Source organism: Rhinoderma darwinii, chromosome 3, assembly GCF_050947455.1.
Source record: "Rhinoderma darwinii isolate aRhiDar2 chromosome 3, aRhiDar2.hap1, whole genome shotgun sequence".
Classification (NCBI taxonomy): Eukaryota; Metazoa; Chordata; class Amphibia; order Anura; family Rhinodermatidae; genus Rhinoderma; species Rhinoderma darwinii.
Window position 1 is genome coordinate 402,587,629 of NC_134689.1, and position 20,875 is coordinate 402,608,503.

General features: G+C 40.0%; 1 protein-coding gene across 1 annotated transcript in view; it reads left to right on the plus strand.

Annotated features, from left to right (window-relative positions):
- Positions 1-20,875, plus strand: part of LOC142750235 (venom factor-like) — a 53,436-nt gene that overhangs the window by 8,034 nt on the left and 24,527 nt on the right. The window contains exons 4-20 of the mRNA XM_075859176.1: positions 64-134; positions 1,802-1,896; positions 2,002-2,084; positions 4,029-4,116; positions 4,237-4,339; positions 4,628-4,748; positions 6,510-6,625; positions 8,286-8,432; positions 9,154-9,360; positions 11,449-11,652; positions 12,500-12,661; positions 12,749-12,878; positions 14,400-14,474; positions 14,608-14,808; positions 19,326-19,437; positions 19,668-19,753; positions 20,670-20,809. Coding sequence (XP_075715291.1) covers positions 64-134; positions 1,802-1,896; positions 2,002-2,084; positions 4,029-4,116; positions 4,237-4,339; positions 4,628-4,748; positions 6,510-6,625; positions 8,286-8,432; positions 9,154-9,360; positions 11,449-11,652; positions 12,500-12,661; positions 12,749-12,878; positions 14,400-14,474; positions 14,608-14,808; positions 19,326-19,437; positions 19,668-19,753; positions 20,670-20,809 — 2,141 coding nt within the window. The remainder of the gene's footprint in view (positions 1-63; positions 135-1,801; positions 1,897-2,001; positions 2,085-4,028; positions 4,117-4,236; positions 4,340-4,627; positions 4,749-6,509; positions 6,626-8,285; positions 8,433-9,153; positions 9,361-11,448; positions 11,653-12,499; positions 12,662-12,748; positions 12,879-14,399; positions 14,475-14,607; positions 14,809-19,325; positions 19,438-19,667; positions 19,754-20,669; positions 20,810-20,875) is intronic.

Sequence of the window (20,875 nt, forward strand, 5' to 3'; positions counted from 1 at the left end):
TAAGTAAACCCCAAAAAACAGTTTGTTTATATATTTCTTTTCTTTTTTTTTTTTCTTATAAAGTTCTATACAGGCTTTTTACCATGACCCCAAATCTTAAACCATTGAGCAAGCCGGTGATCATCGAATTCCTGGTGAGACTGAATTCTTCTAAAAAATATGAGATATAAGTCAATAAGACCAGAAAGGAACATGTCATTCAATCCAGGTCCAGTCAAGTCAAATTTTTTTCTTCCTCCTAATGTCTAGGTAGACTTCTTATACACAATAAATAATGTCAGCGTCAGTCAAACCTGGGGAGTTACCAGGGTCAAGGCTGAAATCTGTCACCCTAGGCTCCACATATTACCTGGAGCTAGTCCTGCCTAAGACTGAGTCTATGTTAAGACCTGGATACTCTAATCAGTGTTCAGCTTCCTCGATCTTCTAGAAACTAGAAGACCTTTATGCTCCTGCGAATGTCTGGCTATGCGCTGTTCTAATAAGAGTCCCATACACAGCTCCGTAATCGTGTTTGTGAATCCTGATTGGGAGAAACATCAGTTCGTCAATACTTATCAATATTTTGGACGGTTAAAGAGGAACACATAAGGGGAATTTGGTGAATGATTCACTTTTTCATGTATGACCATGTTCTTCAGCAAGCATGTACTTACCCATTTACAAAAATTGTTTAATATGCGTACAGATAGACAACGCACAGCACACGGCCCCGTCGATTTTAATGGGGTGATTGACACATGCGTGAGTTTTCACACGAGTGTGAAACTCACTGCATGTCCTATATTGTTGGGTTTTCACGCACCTAGTCGCCTTTTGAATTCAATGGGTACGTGAAAACCATGGGCAGCACACGGGCGACATTCGTGCTTGCGAATGAATGAAAAACACATCACTCGCAAGGAAGACTGATGCCTAACGCAACGCACATGGACAGATTTAACGTGAATTTTTTACACGCGTAAATCTGTCATGCTCGTGTGAATGTAGCCTTAGTGTGTCATCTAATGGCACATTAGTATAGAAAGCAGACCACCACAAACAACCATGCTTGACTGCCGGACCACCATGCTAGACCTCCATGCTAGAGCACTATGCCAGACCACCATGCTGGACCACTGCGCTAGACCACCAAGCTAGATCACCATGCTGAACCACCAAGCTTGACCATCATGCTAGACCACCATTCTAGATCACTATTCTAGACCCCTAGGATATGATAGACCACCATGCAGGACCACCATGCTAGACCCCCATGCTAGATCACTGTTCTAGAACATCGTGCTGCACCACTGTGCTAGAACACTATGCTAGACCACCATGCTAGACCACTAAACTAAACCAGTATGATGGATGGACCACCATGCTAGACCAAACCTGCATTATTAGGGCTCATTCAGACGAGTGTGGTTTTCGTCTGTGTGCTGTGCGTTGAAACAACGCCCAGCACACGGACCATTGATTTCAATGGGGCCACTCACACATGTACTGTTTTTCAAAGAGTGTCTGTCCGTTGCGTGAAACTCACTGCATGCCCTATATTGGTGCGTTTTCACGCACCTAGTCACTCATTGAAGTCAATGGATGCGTGAAAACAACCTACAACACACGGACGCATATCCGTGTACTGTCCGTGTTTCACCCATCAAGTGCTGGCAAGTGCGTGAAAAACACATGCCACACACAAAGCACACTGATGCAAAATGCAACGAACACGACCAGATTTACGTGCGTTTTTTATGCGTGTAAATCCGTCAGGCTTGTGTGAATGTAGCCTTAGATTCCTCTCGTTTCTTCACAGACTCCAGATAATGTCATTGTCAAAAAAGATCTGATTCAACAAAACAGCAAAACTGGAATTATTTCCTTGTCTCATAAATTACCCGAGCTTGTAAGGTGAGAAACAAAAACTTGGAACTAGGGGGCAGCATTCCCTGATGATAATAATGATGATAAAATTACTAGTGATAACAACATTTTTCTTTGCTCTCTAATTTACAGTATAGGACTATGGACTATATCAGCAAAGTTCGAGGATACCGTGATACAGAATTATACCACACAATTTGAAGTAAAAGAATATGGTAAGAACACAACTAATCCATTTTCTACTCTTTGATCCATTAGAGAGGTTGCCTTTTTTGGACAATCCATTTTTGTTAGACAGGTCCCCAAAAATAAGCTTATCACAGGATATCCCACTGCAGGGACCACAAGCAATTAGTTGTCATCAGCAGGGCAACCCGATACCACATGTTCAATTGACCTACAACGCCACCACATAAGAATTATAGAAAATAATTAAGATCAAAATGTAAAATTTTCCTATGGGATTAAAAAAAATAAGGTAAAATGTCTAAAAAAAAAGTAACAATAATAATAATAATAAAATAAAAAGAGAAAAAAAAATTCTACTTGTCTAAAATCGGCCTTGTTCTCAAGAGGTCAAAGTGTCTGTCTCACGAAGACAACCCCTTTTTAAAATGAGGTGGCGCTCTGATCATCTCCACCCTAAGCGATCACTGTGCAGTGAAAATTTCTGCCACTAGATGGCTATGCATGTCTAAAAAAAAACGTTGGGGCAATTTATTAAGACAGGTGTTTAATATGCCAGTCTTAATAGTAAGGAAAGTTGGAGTAAACTACAACACACTGATTAAGAGGTGAAAGCCTCCTAATAATTTTGTTGCATCTCTCAGCCGGTTCAGGTGCCACAATTGTGGTGCAACAACCACTGCCATTGGCCAGAAAAAAACAAAAAAACACATACTCCCCTCACCATACTCCCCTCACCGTCCGGGTGCACTCAGCATTCAAGCGGCTCCTTTATGTTCTGACGCCGAGCTTCGTCATTATTATTTTCCTTATATGTGATGCTACACTTTAACGTCATCAGTGCTGCGTCGCATATAGCGTCCTGATGCTGCCCGCACCAGTATGTAATATGAGCCGCACTGAAGTGAAGATGAAGCCAGAAAGGAGAAGAGGAGCGGTGAGGTGAGTATCATTTTTTATTTTTTTTATTTAACTGTGCAATGCAGGGGTTGAGGCGTGCCGGGGACGTCTGAGGGAGGGGGCAAGGTACAATGTCTTTGTACGGGCCTCTACCTTGCTCCACCACACAGAGTGAAGTCTAAGCCAGCTAGCTAGCATAGAATTCCAGTATAATTTACACAGCCACTGTGGCCTCTTTTAATAAACCATGCCCTTTTCCACAAAATTGGCGCAAAAACTTCAAAAGTCGCAATTTGCACCAAAAAACTGAAGAAAGGTTAACAAATTACCCTTTTTTTCCTTGTTTTACTCAGATGTATTTGCTCTGAACAGCACACCATGTGGTTAGATGCGGTATTGCGAAATTAATTGTTTGTTCACTCTTACAGGAATTTCTAATCATCTTAAAGAGGCTCTGTCACCAGATTATAAGTGCCCTATCTCCTACATAATCTGATCGGCGCTGTAATGTAGATAACAGCAGTGGTTTTTATTTTGAAAAACGATCATTTTTGAGCAAGTTATGAGCAATTTTAGATTTCGTTTCTTAATGCCCAACTGGGCGTGTTTTTACTTTTGACCAAGTGGGTGTTGTAAAGAAGTGTATGAGGCTGACCAATCAGTGACCAATCAGTGACCAATCAGTGACCAATCAGTCTCATACACTTCTCATTGTTCCTGCCCAGCATGATCCACAGCACAGTGAGATTGTGCAGTGAAAGAAGCTGGGCTGGAACAATGAGAAGTGTATGAGACTGATTGGTCACTGATTGGTCACTGATTGGTCACTGATTGGTCAGCCTCACACTTCTTTACAACACCCACTTGGTCAAAAGTAAAAACACGCCCAGTTGGGCATTAAGAAACTAAATCTAAAATTGCTCATAACTTGCTCAAAAATGATCGTTTTTCAAAATAAAAACCACTGCTGTTATCTACATTCCAGCGCCGATCAGATTATGTAGGAGATAGGACACTTATAATCTGGTGACAGAGCCTCTTTAAATTCATGTTTTCTTTTACATTTATTTCAGTTCTACCAAGCTTTGAAATAAAAATAAAGACGTTTAAGAATTATTTCCACATTAAAGACATTGACCTTAGGGTGGACATAGAGGCAAAGTGAGTATAACATTTAACAAGTTCATGGGTAGTTTATATGTGACTCAGCGATCAGTGGCATGTATAGAGGAATTATTTATGTGATTGGTAGTAAAACATTGTTATATTTTATCTCATCAGTTATCTCTATGGTAAACCTGTAAATGGCATGGCCTTTGTACTTTTTGGTGTCAAGAGGGACAACGATAAAAATAGTCTACCAGATACTTTAAGGAGAGTCGAGGTAATGATATATTTTTTTCTTTTACGTCCTCCATATGTGCTCAATATCCACCTATCAGATGAATGGCCGCCATGTAAAACACGGATGGCCCAAATCTGCCAGAGAGGAAGCTACTCCTACAGAGCAGCTCTCCATTCTGGCTCATAACGGGAGATCCTGAATGGGGGAACCCCTCTAATAATGTTCATATGCCCTAATAGGGCTGATTTACACCAGACAACCCCTTTAACAAGTTGGCTATCCATGCAAATGCAATTTGACTTTTTATGGTTTCCAATTCTCAACTAGATCTCCGATGGCGAAGGGTTTGCTGTTTTGAAAAGAGAAGACTTGGTGAAGTATTTTCAAGAAGAGAAAGACATGTTACAATGGAGCATATATGTATCTGTTACTGTCATCACCGATTCAGGTAAGAGAAACAAATATCACACCATGATGTAAGTTTAGGTGGGGGCAGGGTCAGAGCCGTAGCTAGGCTTTCTGTCACCCAGGGCAATGGTTTAGTTTGCTGCCCATATCTCAATATCCTGACCAAGTCAAAGTGACTTGTTGACACCCAGCATCCGGGCACATAACCGGTAGCTCCCCTAGCTATGCCCCTGGGTGGGGTGGTGAAGGCCCAAGAGCAAGTGCACCTTTTGCCCATTCCTTTATTCAGCCTGGCTAACAAATCTATGTTGTCACCTCTGAAAAAAAAGACATAAAGACATAATGATTTCAGAGCATGATCTGTCTCTAGAACCACCCGAGTACAACACAAGTCCTACTGGAAGGCCGGTGTGTTTACGAATGTAGCCATCTTCATCTTGACTTAGGTCACCTATGTCCTTAAAGGAGTTGGACTTATTGTTTGTAACCCTTATGTTCCCTCCCCCTTACGGTATTTGTGTGTTTCCCTATAAAATTTGTTGTCACCCCATTTGTTGTGTTCCCCACTACTGCCCCTTGCTTTTATTTTATACCTGTTTAACCTTACTAGTTTCACTGGTCACAGGGGCAGCCTCATGGTGGCCAGTTTGAAGGAGGAGGAGTCCGTCATCAACACAAGCCCACGCAGGTTCTCAACACTGTTGTTGGGGGCAATGTGATGATGCAGATCATTGCGCTGTGGCGTTGCTGCGTAGGAAGGGTCCTACGGTAAGGATATAAGAAAGAGAAAGGAGGAAGCGAGTGGAGTGTGAGAATAACCACGTGTAGGGCCAGAGGAGCTTGCCTAGTGTGTGCTGTGCAGCAGACCCACGTACAGCCGCCGTAAGTCAAGCTGGTGGGCTGGGGGCTGAGACAGAACAGCCGCCAAGAGACAAGCCGGAGGGCTAGTGCCAGAGACCAAGAGACTTTAGAAGCCATTGTCTGATCGGGCGTTGGCTATAAGAGTGCCAGCAGGCAGAGGTAGTCTGGATGTCCGAAGTCCTACTGAAGGGACTATTCTTTCGAGTGGAGCAGAGTGGGTGGACTGTTAGGCAAAGATGGACAAGTTTAAGTCAAGTCGAGTTATTCCTCCTCTTGTGAACCACAGTGGAAGTGTTGCACTAAATTTTTCAAACAATATTTTTGCAACACTGTGGCCTGGGGACTGTACTTATGTGTTGTGCAGAGTGTTATGCGGCCTACATGCCCACAACAGGGGTTAGCTGGGATTCTGTAACAGCTAGTAACGTAGCAGCCACGTGGACCCATGGACGTGCAGATCAACTCCCATACAAAGTGACTGGAACAACCCCGCAAGCTGCTTATAGGCAGGGCAGGCTGTGGTATACAGCAACTTCTCAAAGACCCACAGTAGGTCAGGCTGTAAGTCTACAGTGACTTGGGCACAACCCAGATTGGTGGGGCCGTCAGTGGAGGCTGAGGTCCCTGACTCTGGTACAAAGAGTTTACGCTACTGTTATGAAAATAAAGTTATCAGTTCGACTGCAATTGTATTATCCGAGTCATTCCGGGGAGCCCCTCTACCAAAAACAGCGCTACACCTATTCGCAGGTTGCGTGTAGAATTGCAGCTCAGCACCAATTACTTCAATGGAGCTCATCTGCAATACCAGACACAACTCATGGACAGGTGTGGCTCTGTTTTTGGAAGACAGCAGCCAAGTTTTTTTTTAAATCCTTTACAACACCTTTAATTATAATCTACAAACTGTAAATATAATGTACGTCTGCTTCTCCTACAGGCAGTGACTTGGTGGAATCTGAGCTGAGTGATATTTTTATTGTTACATCCCCATATAAAATTATCTACTCAAAAACATCCAAGTATTTCAAGCCTGGAATGTCATTCAGTCTCATGGTAAGAGTATTGATTCCATACTAGACTATAGTGTATTGTATTATTATATGGTGTCATTATTATTATTATTATTATTATTACTATACTGTTTTGTATTTAACACCTTTAATGTTTTGTTAAAAGAGATGGGGGTAAAAATAAAAAATGTGATATATATATATATATTAGCAAAAGAAGCCACATACAGTGAAAAATGAACAAAATATAATACAGTGGGAAGATGAGCCCAGTCCACAGGAATTTACCGTCCCAATGAGTTGTAGTATTGCAATCAATATAGGGTGTCCACCAAGACCGAGTGTCGGCCATGATGGGTTCCCTTACAATATGTTCAATACCATAGGACTTGTTGTAACACTACGGATGTCGCCATCTTTATCTTGACCCTGAACTTCCTGCAGCGTGATATCACACAACAAAAGCCCATGAAAAAAGTCAAGTTAAAGTTTCTTGACACTGTGCATTTCATGCGTTAAAAGTCAAGATAAAGATGGCTACATCTGAATGTTGTGGTATTATATATTTTGATACTTTTTTTCCCCTTTCAGCTTCAAGATTTTAGCCTGACCTATCCTTTATCACCTAACATAAGATAAGTCAATGTACAGTAGGAGGTATCTGACAACCACTTATATTCATCCCCATAGAAATAAATCATCCCACTTGGCCGATACAAGTGTCTATGGAGGAGTTAGGCAGGTTAGCTGTTGGTCAATGGTTATCTTATGTTTATTGGCACCTTTATGGTGACGTTAAGTATTTGTTTGATGATCTAACCAACTTTGGTGAGATCTACTGGCAGACTAATGTCTATGATAGACATTGTATTATCAGAAGAACTCATGAAAAATGTTTGAAGAGCAAGATGGATGTAGGTGCTTCAAGTAGTAGTCTTTGAGATCACACTCTTATTTCAAGGGCATAGCCCTCTGTTCACACTTATGTTATTATTTTTCTGTCAAACTTCTATAGTCCTTCCGGATACCTGACGGAAATCTGTTAGACCTGTTATAAATTTAAACAAATTGGGGAGGGGGGGTTTATAACTCATCATGATGTATCATTCTGAATAATAATGGATCTGTCCAATCTGTTATGGATGCAAAGAGAAAGCCCAGTGTGAACAGATTAACATCATATGCAAATCTTTATAGATTTTTATGACCCTAAGGTTAGAGTGATCTGAGCGGCACAAAATCGGATTGAGCGCTCTATAGTTCTGTAAGTTTAATTACCTGGGTTTTCCTTTAAGCTTGACCAATGTTGCCCATGAAGGCAATCTGGCAGTGGGGTATAGAGCTTTAGTCGGTGCCGAAGTAGCAGTTGCACCTTAGGCCTGGCGCCTGAGGGGCTGTAAGTTCTTCTGCCACATAAGAAGACATTGGCCATTATAAATGGCACATGGTAGATGGGAGGCTCTGTTACCGATTTTGAAGTGGGGTCCAGGAGCTTCAGGTTACGTGTCTGGAAACAGGGATTGTATATGTTTGACTGTTATCTATCCAATCTTTAGTTTGTCCAGAGAAAGAGGACATAGAAGAGTATTTTATAATAATGACACACAGTAATACAACGCCGCTTTCCCTTCATCTAGGCAGGTTTCCACTCACCGACCGTTTTTTTTTTTCAAAAATCTCCTTTCTGTCTTTACCCATTTTAGGTGTTTGTCACCAATCCTGATGGGACTCCGGCTCATCGTGTCCCCGTTGTAGCGGAACCAGGAAGAGTTAGAGGAACAACTCAGGAAGATGGAACCGTTAGACTGGCCCTGAATACCGGCTCGGACCTGAACCTACTGCAGATAACAGTAATATTTCTATTTTAATAAAGCTATATATTTTTTTTTTTACTATTTTTGTATGAATGCTTGATAAACATGAAAAACTTTGACTCTTCTGAACACAGGGATTCATGTATGGAAAGCAGGGGCACACTTAGGGGGGTCTTCTAGTACCTGAGAAAACCCTCTCTGAGCCCTGCATGAGAAGTAGAGTTAAAGGGAACAGTCATCTCTGTTATACTGCCCCCATTAGGGGGCTTTCAATGCAAATTTTTTAATTACAGAAATCTATGGGAGCTATATAAATCGCTCCCACTAGTGGTGGCTGCAGAAAGTCAAAATTTAATCATGTAATTCTATGACTTTGTGGAAACTGCTTATAATAAAAAGAACGCTCTGACCCCTATAGAAAATATTGGATCTATTTAGAGTAAATACAATTACATTATAGGTGTCGTTTCCTAACCTAGACCACTTTCAATAATCCGTTCACCATCCCATCCAGGGTTACCACTTATACTTAAACTTCTGCACCATCTGCAATATTGGGGGGTGGTGGGCATTTTGCATCTCCCCGTAAGCAGTAACGGATAAGAAACTCCCCTTTGAAAATCCTGCAATCCGCGCTACATGAACGAAAACTGTATATTGTTCACTATGACCATTGTATATTATATATATATATTACCACTATATTACTACTATAGTCATTCATTGTGGATATCTATTTCTTTTTCTATGCTTTTAGGTATCAACAACAGATGACAGATTGAACAACGACCAACAGGCTTCTGCTACCTTGACGGCCACCTCATACAAACCCATTGGTGGCAATTACTTACATATCAGTGTCACAGGAGGGGAACTGAAACCGGGAGAAAATGCAGTTATCCAATTTATTACCCGGCACATTAATCCTGCTGTTCAAGATCAGATCACCCATTTTAACTATGTGGTAACTAGTCTTAGTTCCTAGTCTTTGTCGGGCTTAAAACCTTATTAATTTTTGGATTTATAATATCCAGAACTGTCTCTTGCACGTCAGTACATTCTCATGATCAAACGGCATTATGTCATTGTATTCACATTTCAATGTAAGAAGTTCATGGAGAGTCATTTTTGCTTTGGACATTCCCTTTTTTTGCTGGAAGAGTGCCCCAAAAATAAGTTGAATATAGGCAATGGAAGAGCCTTTGTATCCAGAGAGTGCGGCAGTTAGGGACCTGGGCATATTTCCCACTAACAGTATATTCACATCAAATTTGAACACTTTTTTACGGTATTCACTGTGAAGAATAATGTGGTATACAATGAAAATACCCATAGGGCCTTATTGACCTGACATTCACTAAAAGAGTGTTCCTTTGGCATGCATCAGGAAGGTTTATGTTTTAGATATATATATATATATATATATATATAATATTTTTTTTGTTACTGTATGAAATAGCGAATTGGACTACCCATTGTAGAAAAGTTTTCTAACAATGGAATCCTATGGACGAGGTATGCTACTGTATGTATCAAAAATATACCACTGATGGGATGTCAACCCAGTCTAAGCCGGTGATGCAGAATAGCAAATAAAATTAAAGAAATAAATATTAACTCACAAGGCCCTAATAATTAGCTGGTCTTGGACAATAAAGGGTTTAATGTCCAAACTTCTGGTTTCTATTGCAGTGAATGGGCTAATGTCAGGATCCCTGGTGGTCTGGGGCAGTGAATAGGTTTATGTTAGGATTCCCGGTGGTCTGGGGCAGTGAAGAGGTTTATGTTAGGAACCCTGGTGGTCTAGGGCAGTGAAGAGTTAAATGTCAGAATCCCTGGGGGTTTAGGGCAGTGAAGAGGTAAATGTTAGTAAACCCTGGTGGTCTAGGACCATGAAGGAGTTAATGTCAGGATGTCTGGAGGTCTAGGGCAGTGAAGAGGTAAATATCAGGATCCCTGGCGGTCTAGGGCCGTGAAGGATTTAATGTCAATATGTCTGGTGTTCTATGGTAGTAAAGGGGTTAATGTCAGTATCCCTGGTGGTTACTCACCCCTCCAAGCTCCAGTGTTGTCCAGGCTGTAACAGGAAGTTGAACACTGATCGCTCAGCTTCCTGTTCTCTCCCCGCACTTACCATAGAGACAAATGCAGGGAGAGGATGGAGCTGTTGTAATTGTACATTGAAATATTTTAGGAGCGCTCTGTACGATTATTAAGGGGGGAGCTCAGGGAGCCTGCACAGGAGCAGACTTTCCCTGAGCGTAAATAGATTTTAACCTGCATGTCCGCACTGCTTGAGTGAGGAAAGTAATTCAAGGCTATTCCGCTTCCTGGACCCCCCCCAGTGAGCAGCTGTAATCTGTGGCAGAACCTGGCAACAAGTGCTCAATTCCCCTGCAATGCCGCCACAGGATAAATAAAGAATTACAATATAGACTCTCCACGAAATGCATGGATATGCTGGGTACTCCAGAGAGTTTGGTGAATTATCTAGCTCCTCTTTGCTGTGTCTTATTGATGGAGGTCCCTCTAGAATGCCCTAATAAAGTTTTTAAAAATGTGTTTTCTCAACCAGACTACCCCTTTAAGTATGATGGACTAACAGGCATCATGCTTCATGATGTTGTCGGGTCCTATACAAAAGATGTCCAGAATGCATAGACATTTGATTAGTCAAAGGGGTTTCTATATCCTTTATTATATCATATTGAGAGAATACAGGTGACTAAACGAACCGGGTCATTGTAAAAAGCAAATCTTGCTCTATAGGACCACTGTTATCCATGTATTACATAGACACCTATTGATTTAAACAGTCTATAAATTCTGATCTTTCATCTATGTTAAGACAGGTTCCAATTTTTTTCAAAAACCTCCGTATACCTCTGTAGGAGGCACATGGAGGTACAGTTGGGCCCATAGATTTCTATAGGTGCCAAATTACAAATCTATACAACACGCACTCATAATATGTACGAGCGCATTAGAAACTAATGTACCGTCAACGATTATCAAGATATCTGTTCTCTGATATTGATGCTTTTTTCTATAGATAATGAACAAAGGTAGAATAATGAGAGTGGGAATACAAGAGAGGGGGAAAGGCCAGGCTCTTGTGACTATGTTACTGACAATAAAAGAAGAATTTATCCCATCATTCCGCTTTTTGGCATACTATACCGTGACGACTGGTGCTGGACGAGAAATTGTGGCTGATTCTATTTGGATTGATGTGGCAGATACCTGTATGGGAACGGTAAGAAAATGCATCTCTAGTGATGATTGTATCTGTATTATATTAGTGCTTCCCTATTTTAGAAATGGAGAAGAAATTTTTTGAATCCAATGGTCCAAAAATGCACCACAATGATTACCATTCGCCATTGATTGAGTATTTTTATGTCTTCCCTTTCCATTTTATTTCCTTCCCTTTCTTCTGTCCCATTTTCTCTCATTCCTTTCTTTCCCTTCCACTTCCAGTTTTTCTCTTATGGTGTTATTGGAGTAAAATGATATCATCAGCTGTCAACTGTTCTGGAGCAACTCACTTCTAAACCACAGATATATTATGTAATGTAACATTAAATCCGAAGCATGTGACTTATGTAACAGATACAACATGCCATGCCCCTTTCTGCTCCTAATGATGTCATCCTGTCTGCATCTATCAATCCAATGACATCACTTCCTGTCTCAGTGACCATGGAGTATTGTCTCCTAACTGCTTTGTTCATAGACAATAATTCATGTATAGAAAAGGGTAGGGATTATCCGTCCATAAAAACAGAAGTAGTTATGGAAGATGGCTCCCAGTCTTGGGTTGAGTTTGGCGAATGCATGCTATCTCCTCCAGGAGAAGGAACAAAATCTTTCTAGTGCCACCTATCTGAGGTAGCTTCCCTGTAAGTCAATATCCGACCTGTAGAAGAAACCTACTAGACAGATTGTTTTGCTTCTCATGGACAACTCATTTGCATATTTTCTTTCCCATGGAGCATTGCCTTTAAGGCTCAATATCAGCTGTGTCTCCTTAATGAGAACCAGCACCTCCTCAGAACTAGTTGATGGAATATAGTATTTTAATGATTGACTTTTTCATGCAGCTGGTGTTAACAGGGGAAAAGGACAAAGACAATGCTATTCAGCAACCTGGAGCATTCATGAAGCTGAAATTACAAGCAGATAATAAGGCTGCTGTTGGACTGGTGGCTGTGGATAAAGGTGTCTATGTGATCAACAATAAACTGAAGATCTCTCAGAAAAAGGTGAAAACATAGTTAAGGAAAATGTATCACAAAAGTTAATTATACAATGTTGAATTTCCAGTGAAAGTAATTTGTCCTTCTGTTAAGGTCTGGGACTCAGTGGAGAAATATGACATTGGCTGCACACCTGGGAGTGGTGCCGACCCACCAGGAGTGTTTTATGATGCCGGCCTGGCCCTGCAGACAAGCTTCCAGATTACAACTCCTCAGAGATCAGGTTATCAATTGTTATAGGCTTAAAATTTTACAAATCATAGAGACTGGGTGGGGATCAATGAGCTGGTATCATCACATCACTGATCACTCAAGTAAAGGAGCTCCTGGTGCTCTTCTTAATTCCATGCGGATTTGGCTTTTTAACGTAGAATTTTTCAGCTCTCTAAGCTAATTTTGAAACACTGCCATATAAATTAAAAGGACTATAAGTTATTTCCCCTTTCCTTTTAATAAGAAAAAATAATAATAGAGATTTAAAGATGCTCTGTCACCAGTTTAATACTTCTCTATCTCCTACCTTATCTGAGAAACGCTTTGATGTAGGTAACTACTGGTTTGTTTTGTCTTAAAAACGTTTATTAGTGACAAAGTTGTGATCATTTTTACATTTATGCAAATTTTTTGTAAAAGCCCAACTGGGTGTTATTTTTTTGGTTTCACCAAGTGGGCGTTATATAGAAAAGTGTATGGCACTGACTAATCAGCGTCATACACTTCTCTTCATTCATGCCCAGTTTTATTCACAGCACAGCGTGATCTCGCGAGATCACACTGTGACGTCACTTACTCCCACAGTTCCTTCAGTGGAGTGACGGGAGAATGACCAGACATCGCCTCCAGCCGTGCCGGGACTGCTGCTGAGGAGGATAATCGTCCTGGCATGGCTGGGACCGATGTCTGACCATTCTCCCATTGCTCCGGTGATGGAACTGCGGGAGTAAGTGACGTCACAGCATGATCTCGCGAGATCACGCTTTGCTGTGCTGTGACTAAAGCTGGGTAGGAGTGAAGGGAAGTTTGTGATGCTGATTGGTCAGCGTCATTCACTTTTCTTTCCATGCCCACTTCGTGAAACGAAAAAAAAAAACGCCCAGTTGGACTTTTACAAAAAATGTGCATAAATATAAAAATGATCGGAAATTTGTCACTAATAAACGTTTAAAAAAAAACAAAAAAAAACAGTAATCAGCGTCAAAGCGTTTAGTAGATTAGGTAGGAGATAGAAAAGTATTAGACTGGTGACAGAGCCTCTTTAACGTAAGTCACTTCACAAGAGACTCATTGAATTACTTGAAGGATTACAGATACATTGCGTATTTTGACGTGGATATGATGCTAAACAAAAATACCATGAAGTCCCTCCAGGTTAAACATAGAGGCTAACCGTAGAGATGTAAACCAGCCAGTCATGTGATTGAACTTTTGGCTGATAGAATTAAAATAAGAATTAAACAAAAACACCCCGCACATGTTAATTGACCAATCATACTGTAGACTTCAGGCAATGTCCAAGCACTCTCCAAAAAAGTCCAGTATATGGACATCAAAATCTGACCAGATGTTTGAGGGTTTTTTTTTCTCCCAATAGCAGCTGGCCAAATAGTGGACATCAATCATGTAGTAAAAAATAGGGCACACTAGATGGACCTCTTGGTCATAAATGAGGGGAGAGGGAGTAGATAGGGGTTAAAACTTGAATATCGTTATAATGATAATTTCTTAATCTCCAATTTTTCCACAGAGCCTTTGTGTCAACCAAAACTAAAGCGGAGACGTCGTTCCTCAGCCCTACTGATTCAAGAGCGGGACAAAAAAGGTAAAAACGGAGATGGTGCAGAGATAGTTGGTGGTTACATTACATTCACTTGATCGTATCCCTTGCTCACGTGTGTTTTTTTGCATTTTTGGAGTAGTTACAATGTCTAGAATGATCTGCCTTATTCTTTCAGCATCACAATACATAGGGATGGAGAAGAAATGCTGTGATGATGGAATGCTGGTCAACCCCATGGGTCACAGTTGTGAACGTCGGACTCGCCACATCATGGATGGACAGAAGTGTATTGATGCTTTCCTGGATTGCTGCAAACATATTACAAAGCAAAAAGAACTTGAGAGGAAACTGAAAGAAAATGATCCAGAAGCAAGAAGTAAGGAGACATAATATGGGAGAAATAATCATAGATATCACATTTAATACGCTATCATCAGGTTCCGGTCACCATAAAAATTTGGGAATAGAGACAAGCAAATTGGTTTTCCCCAATGCCACCCAAAGCATTGGCCCATAGAACACAAGGGACAAACTAATTTGCCAATTATCACCCAAATTTTCTCAAAGGAGGGGTAATTGCAAATTGATTCTTGAGTCCCTTTTTGCAATTTTAAACCGGAAGGTGGTGGGATAGTATAATCTGTGGTAAACATAAATTGCGTAACTTTATCTCCATTACTCTGTAATAGTTTTTTGATAAAGTGGTTAACTTGTTTCAGTGCAAACGCCTACTCAAATCCTTATCCCATTCTACACGTGATTAAATAGTCAAACCCTTATTCCCAATAGTGTAAATCTCGGAGATTAATCCTTTGATACCTTTTTATTTATTATACGTTTTAGCCCTTTCCATTGATCAGTGTGCAATTTTTCTTTACTTTTGCTCTTCCGGATGGCATATCACAGCTGAACATGCCAACATATTTCTGTGTCAAGCCAAATTCCAAACAAAATTTTTCTAATGGTAATAAGTTCCCATCAAGACAAATCTGTGCAATTCATATTATTTCTTTAGTAATCAAAAATTTTCGGCTCTCCATAAAACCTACTTCCCCTATACAATAATTATTATACAAGCGAATAAAACTCAATGACCTGACCTTACATATCTTTTTTTACCTCTATCCATATTCTGTATAATTGTGCTAAAACTTTTGATAAATATTCAAAAAGTTTCAAAAATAGTTTGGAAACTACCAATCCCCATTTTAATTCCCAAATTGTTATACATTTCACCCCAATCTTCAATTTTTTTCAACTTTTTCAATAACAATATCTAGTATTCAGAACCGCCAACCCGCCCTGTTTTGCCTATTTTGAAGTACATTTTGTGAAATCTTTATTTTCCGATTTTTCCAAAAACAATCATTAAAAATACTTTCAATTTTTCTGAAAACTGTTTTCTCCAACCATATCGGAGAATTATTGAGAATGTATGTAATCTGAGGAAGTAGTAGCATCTTCAACAGGGTTATTCCATCAGCCCTATTCGAAGTAATCTTATTTCAACTTCTTATTTTCTCCCTAATCCTCTTCATCAGAAGAACATCTTTCAAGTTCTCAAATTTAGAAATATTATGTGAAATATCTATTCCAAGATATCTAAAACTCTCTCTAGGCTCCAACACTATCAATTTCTTTCCTACGTCTCCGATCTCATTCTCAAGAGTACAAGGATTAATTTTTCCCAATTCAATTTAGGACCAGTGAAAATGTAAAATTTATCAATGACTAGGAATATAATTCTCAATGAGTTATTAGAATCTTCTAGAAATAAGAGCAAATTATCCGGGTATAGTAAAACTTTTCTTGGATGTCAGAAAGCCTTAATGACTTGCGACTACCTGATTAATGCTGCCAATGGTTCCGTCACCAAGAAGAAAAGGAGGGTAGACAGAGGGCAGCCCTGCCTTGTACCACGAGATAATGGAAAGGATTGTGACAATCTTCCACTTACTAAAATATTAGAAACAGGATTTTTAAACAACAGTTTAACCCATGATACAAAATATTCGGGAAAACCAAGTTTGACCATAACTGCCCAAAGTAAATCATACTCGACACTGTTAAAGGCTTTTGCTGCATCCATTGACAGTATTGAGTGGGTTCCCCCAGAAACAGGCATTATGTGTAGTATTAAAAAATAATGGCTGTAAATTAGTTGAAGTAATTTTCCCTGGCATAAAGCCGTTTGGTCTGGAGAGTCCAATGATGTTGTCATGGTGCCCGTTAGTTTTACAGTGACTGGGCCAGCGGAAGGAGGTGTGAACCCACCTTGTCACTAAGGGATTTGACTTAGGGCTAAACCGGGTATCAGAGTCAAAGGGAACCCCTGGTCTTCAGCCTTTAACCCCTCTACAGGAATATGACTACGCTGCAGGGGAACCCCAGATTGCTACCCACAGAGTAGTCTCCCTTGGTGACGGCCAACGTAACAGGTGTAGTGTCTATAGAGTGGTCAGGTATGACAAAAAGGTCAAGGCAGGTGGCAAAGGTTTGTCACGGCTATTGTAGCAAATGTACAGGGCAGGCTGCAGGTTCGGATGGTCATAGGTACAGGCTGAGGTCAAACACGATAAAAAAATAAACTGGATAGCTGGGACTCAATGAAAACTAGGAGAACCAAATTGCTCTGGCAGAGTCCAGAGAGAAAGACCTTTTTATATTCAGGGACAGCTGGGAGAATTGAATTTTGGCGCGCTGGCCCTTTAAGAAAACAAGGGTCAGCGTGCACGCACTGGGACCCAGCGCAAAGCGCAAGCAGAGATATCGGGTGCCAGGTGCCGAGGAGATACTAGGAGAACGGCATAGAACAGGACGCCGGAAATAGGTAATGAAGTGGTGGCGGGGAACGGGGATAGTTACAGTTGTCGATACTTTAGACAATCTTCTAGTCAAATCCCTGGATAGGATCTTGACATCAGACTCTATCAATGAGATTGGTCTATAGGAGGCAGGGAACAAGGGATCCTTTCCATGTTTTAATAACACAATAATCATTGCAATTTGCAACCATGGCGATAAAAATTGTTGTTTATAAGCTAATAAGAAAATTATAAAGCAAAATACCCTTCGATTTTTTTTAGAAATTTCCGGAGGAATAACATTTAGGTCTTTCTATTGGGAGACTGGTTCAACGCTGTTTCACATTCTTGGGAAGTAATAGGAGCTTTTAGAATATCAATCTCCTTATACCTTAATGCTAGCAAATTTATTTTATCCAGATAAATACTCATCTGTTCTTTCGAATAGCTCTTTTTTGAAGAATATAATTCCTCATAATAAACAGTAAATTATTCCAGAATTGAACCAGGGTCACAACAAACCTGCCCACTTTTAGCTCTAATGGTGAAAACCCTTGATAGAGAATTATAATCCTTAAAGGTATTGTCCGGACACGGACAACTGATGACCTATTCACAAGATAGGTCATCAGTATATGATCGGGGGGGTCCGACACCAGGTGCCTGGACAACCCCTTAAATAATTTGAGAGAAATTTGCTACTAGCTGCTGGATCCAGAAATTAATTTTTTGATACCAGAACTGCTGCCTCTGAACCGTATGAAGTTGAATCTTTCCCTCGCCTTATTCCATTTCCTCCTATCGACCTTCTCACTTCTTTCATCCCCTTTGCTCTTAGTCAAATCTAGTTCATTTTTCAAACCGGTTTCCTATATTAGGCAACTCAATCATTTGTTCAGACACGGACTGGCTATTCCACTGATCTCCTGATCCGGTAACACTTTAATCCAATAAGGATTCATTTTACAAACCCTACGGATGTTTTCATTAATTTTTTTTTAAATTATTCCTACATGAGCGTATGGTCCTATAACCCAAGAACACTGTTTGATAGACACCTTCATTATATATGGAAGCTTATGTTCATTACCTCAAGTTAGGATGATCCTTGATTGATCCTTGTAAGATTCTGAATAACAAGAAAGCGTATGTTTCTCTGGATTCCTTGACCTCCATATATCTGTCCATCCCACCTCTTGAATGAAGCTACCGAATCCTGTAATCTGATTTTCTCCCATGCCTTTCCTTTTCCCTAATCTGAGTTTAGTAAAAAGGGTGGGGTGTAACAGTAAGTGTGTCCTACTGCAGACAGGACAGAGGGAAGATTCTCCTGCTGCAGCCAGTTGTCATAATTTTATCTTCCTTGTGAGGATTTCTGGTAAAATCCATGGGGTTTTTTTAAACTCAAAGGCACATTTCAGCTGAAGCAAATATCTGCTAATACTAAGGATCCTCAGACTAAGGCCACTTTCACATGGGCATATTTTGGTCAGTATTTGTAAGCAAAATCCAGGAGCGGCAAGAGGTACAATTCTTTCTGTTATACATTTTCTCCATGCAGGATCCAATCCTGGTTTTAGCTTACAAATACTAATGCGAAAAACTGACCATAATACACCCATGTGAAAGTGGCCACATTGTTGAACTATTTTCCATGTCCCTCATTCTTTTGCTTCTTCACGTCTAGTAATCAGGTTACAACTTATAATAATGATCTGTCCAGACCTTTAGTTAAAGTGGCCATACACTAGTGTTTTTGATTGGCTGAAAGAATAGATTTAGAGAACTTCCATCCAATTGATCATTTATTTTTTGTGCCCCAAATGATGGTGTTTGAAAACGACCAACGCACAAGATCTGTCTGAGACTTGATCATACGCGGTGGACTTTTTCGGCCATTTTGGGTTTTTACTATAATATATATTAGGTTCCTTGTATAGGCAGAAGACCATATTTTCTGTCTTTTTGTCTTATTCTGGATCAACATACCGAGAAAATAATAGGCTGAACTTGGTGGACACATTTGACCAGGCCTTACATACTTTGTAACTAGGTTTATATTTCAAAGCTGATATTTATTATTTTTCAGGTGATGAGGATACTGACTATATTGACGACGCCGATATAGTATCCAGAACAGAGTTCCCAGAAAGCTGGCTCTGGAAGATAGAGATAATGAATGAACAACCAGATGCCAAAGGGTGAGTACAACAAGTATATGGTTAACTTATTAAATGAGCAGCATGAGCTGCAATACCAGACACAGCCTACAGTCAGGAGTGGCACTGTTTTAGGAGTATGTGTGCACATACACTATATAGTACTGTACAGTGGAAATCAATCCAAATAATCCGTATCAGTGATCACCTCGTACACTATTGTCAGACATGTTCGGATTTACACTAAAAATCTCTATTGTTTTTTTTAACAGAATTTCCACCAAGTCTCTTGGTATTTTCTTAAAAGATTCAATCACCACATGGGAGGTTTTGGCTGTGAGTTTATCCGAAAGTAAAGGTAAGTTGCTTCGTATTTTTGCACTTTCTCATGCGATTAATGTATTTGATCTGTTGGACATGGAGTATTTATTGTTAAAGGGTATGTAGACAACAAAAATTAAACAACTTTTTGTAAAATATCCTGCTGTTTTGTATATGCAACTCTTAGGTAGACCTATCTGTCGCCATGGTTACAGACTACAAACAAACGCTGTGTAGTCTGAACCTGCAGTCATGTCTTACTCTACTCTCTATACTTCTTCTTCTTGATAACCTACAGACAGTAGGAAAGGAGGCAGATGGGAGAGAATTTGATATAACTGAAGGCTCAAGCTACAGAGTCTGTTTGAAGGGCTATTTTCAAAGTTGCTTCATTTTGTATTTTAGATGTATTGGAGTCATAAACATGGTTGCAAATGTGCACAGCTTTACAGTTCACATAAAGAATTAATCTCTGTGAAAATTAGAGTCACTTATATGTAAATGTAAATATATTACATTACTTATCTTGTACTGATTCTGAAATGCTGTATTAAAGTCCAGAGCTGCATTTACAATTGTACAGGCTTCAGAGCTGAAATCTTCCAGCATTCCCTTTGTACTGCAGTGACTTGCTCTGGTTTATGCTCTAGAACTCTTGTGAAGTACATACTGTACATTAATCTGAAAAAAACAACAACTATTCTCTTGCATTGCTGGAGCTCAGCTAAACTTTTAGGGGTGGATCTGTCAACAAGCTTGTTGACAGTTTCCAATAATGACCAGCATATTTGTGAATGCAGATCTGGGTTATAATAAAGGCTGTAGCTCAGTATTAGTACAAGATAATTAATGTAATGAATGTACAAAGTTGCTCCAAATTTTATGTCGATTATGTCTGTAATCATTCGTATGGGATTTGACATTCCCTTTTGTTTCCATATTTTCTTTGAAAGGTATCTGTGTGTCTAAACCTCATAATATTCAGGTGATGATGAACTTCTTCATCGATCTGAAGCTTCCATATTCTGTGGTGAGAAATGAGCAAGTAGAGATACGGGCCATTCTCTACAACTATGGCAACAGTCCTCTTAAGGCAAGTAAACCAGATTATAGTCACGGAAATGGGCAAACTTTTAGAAAACGTTTGAAATGTCATAGT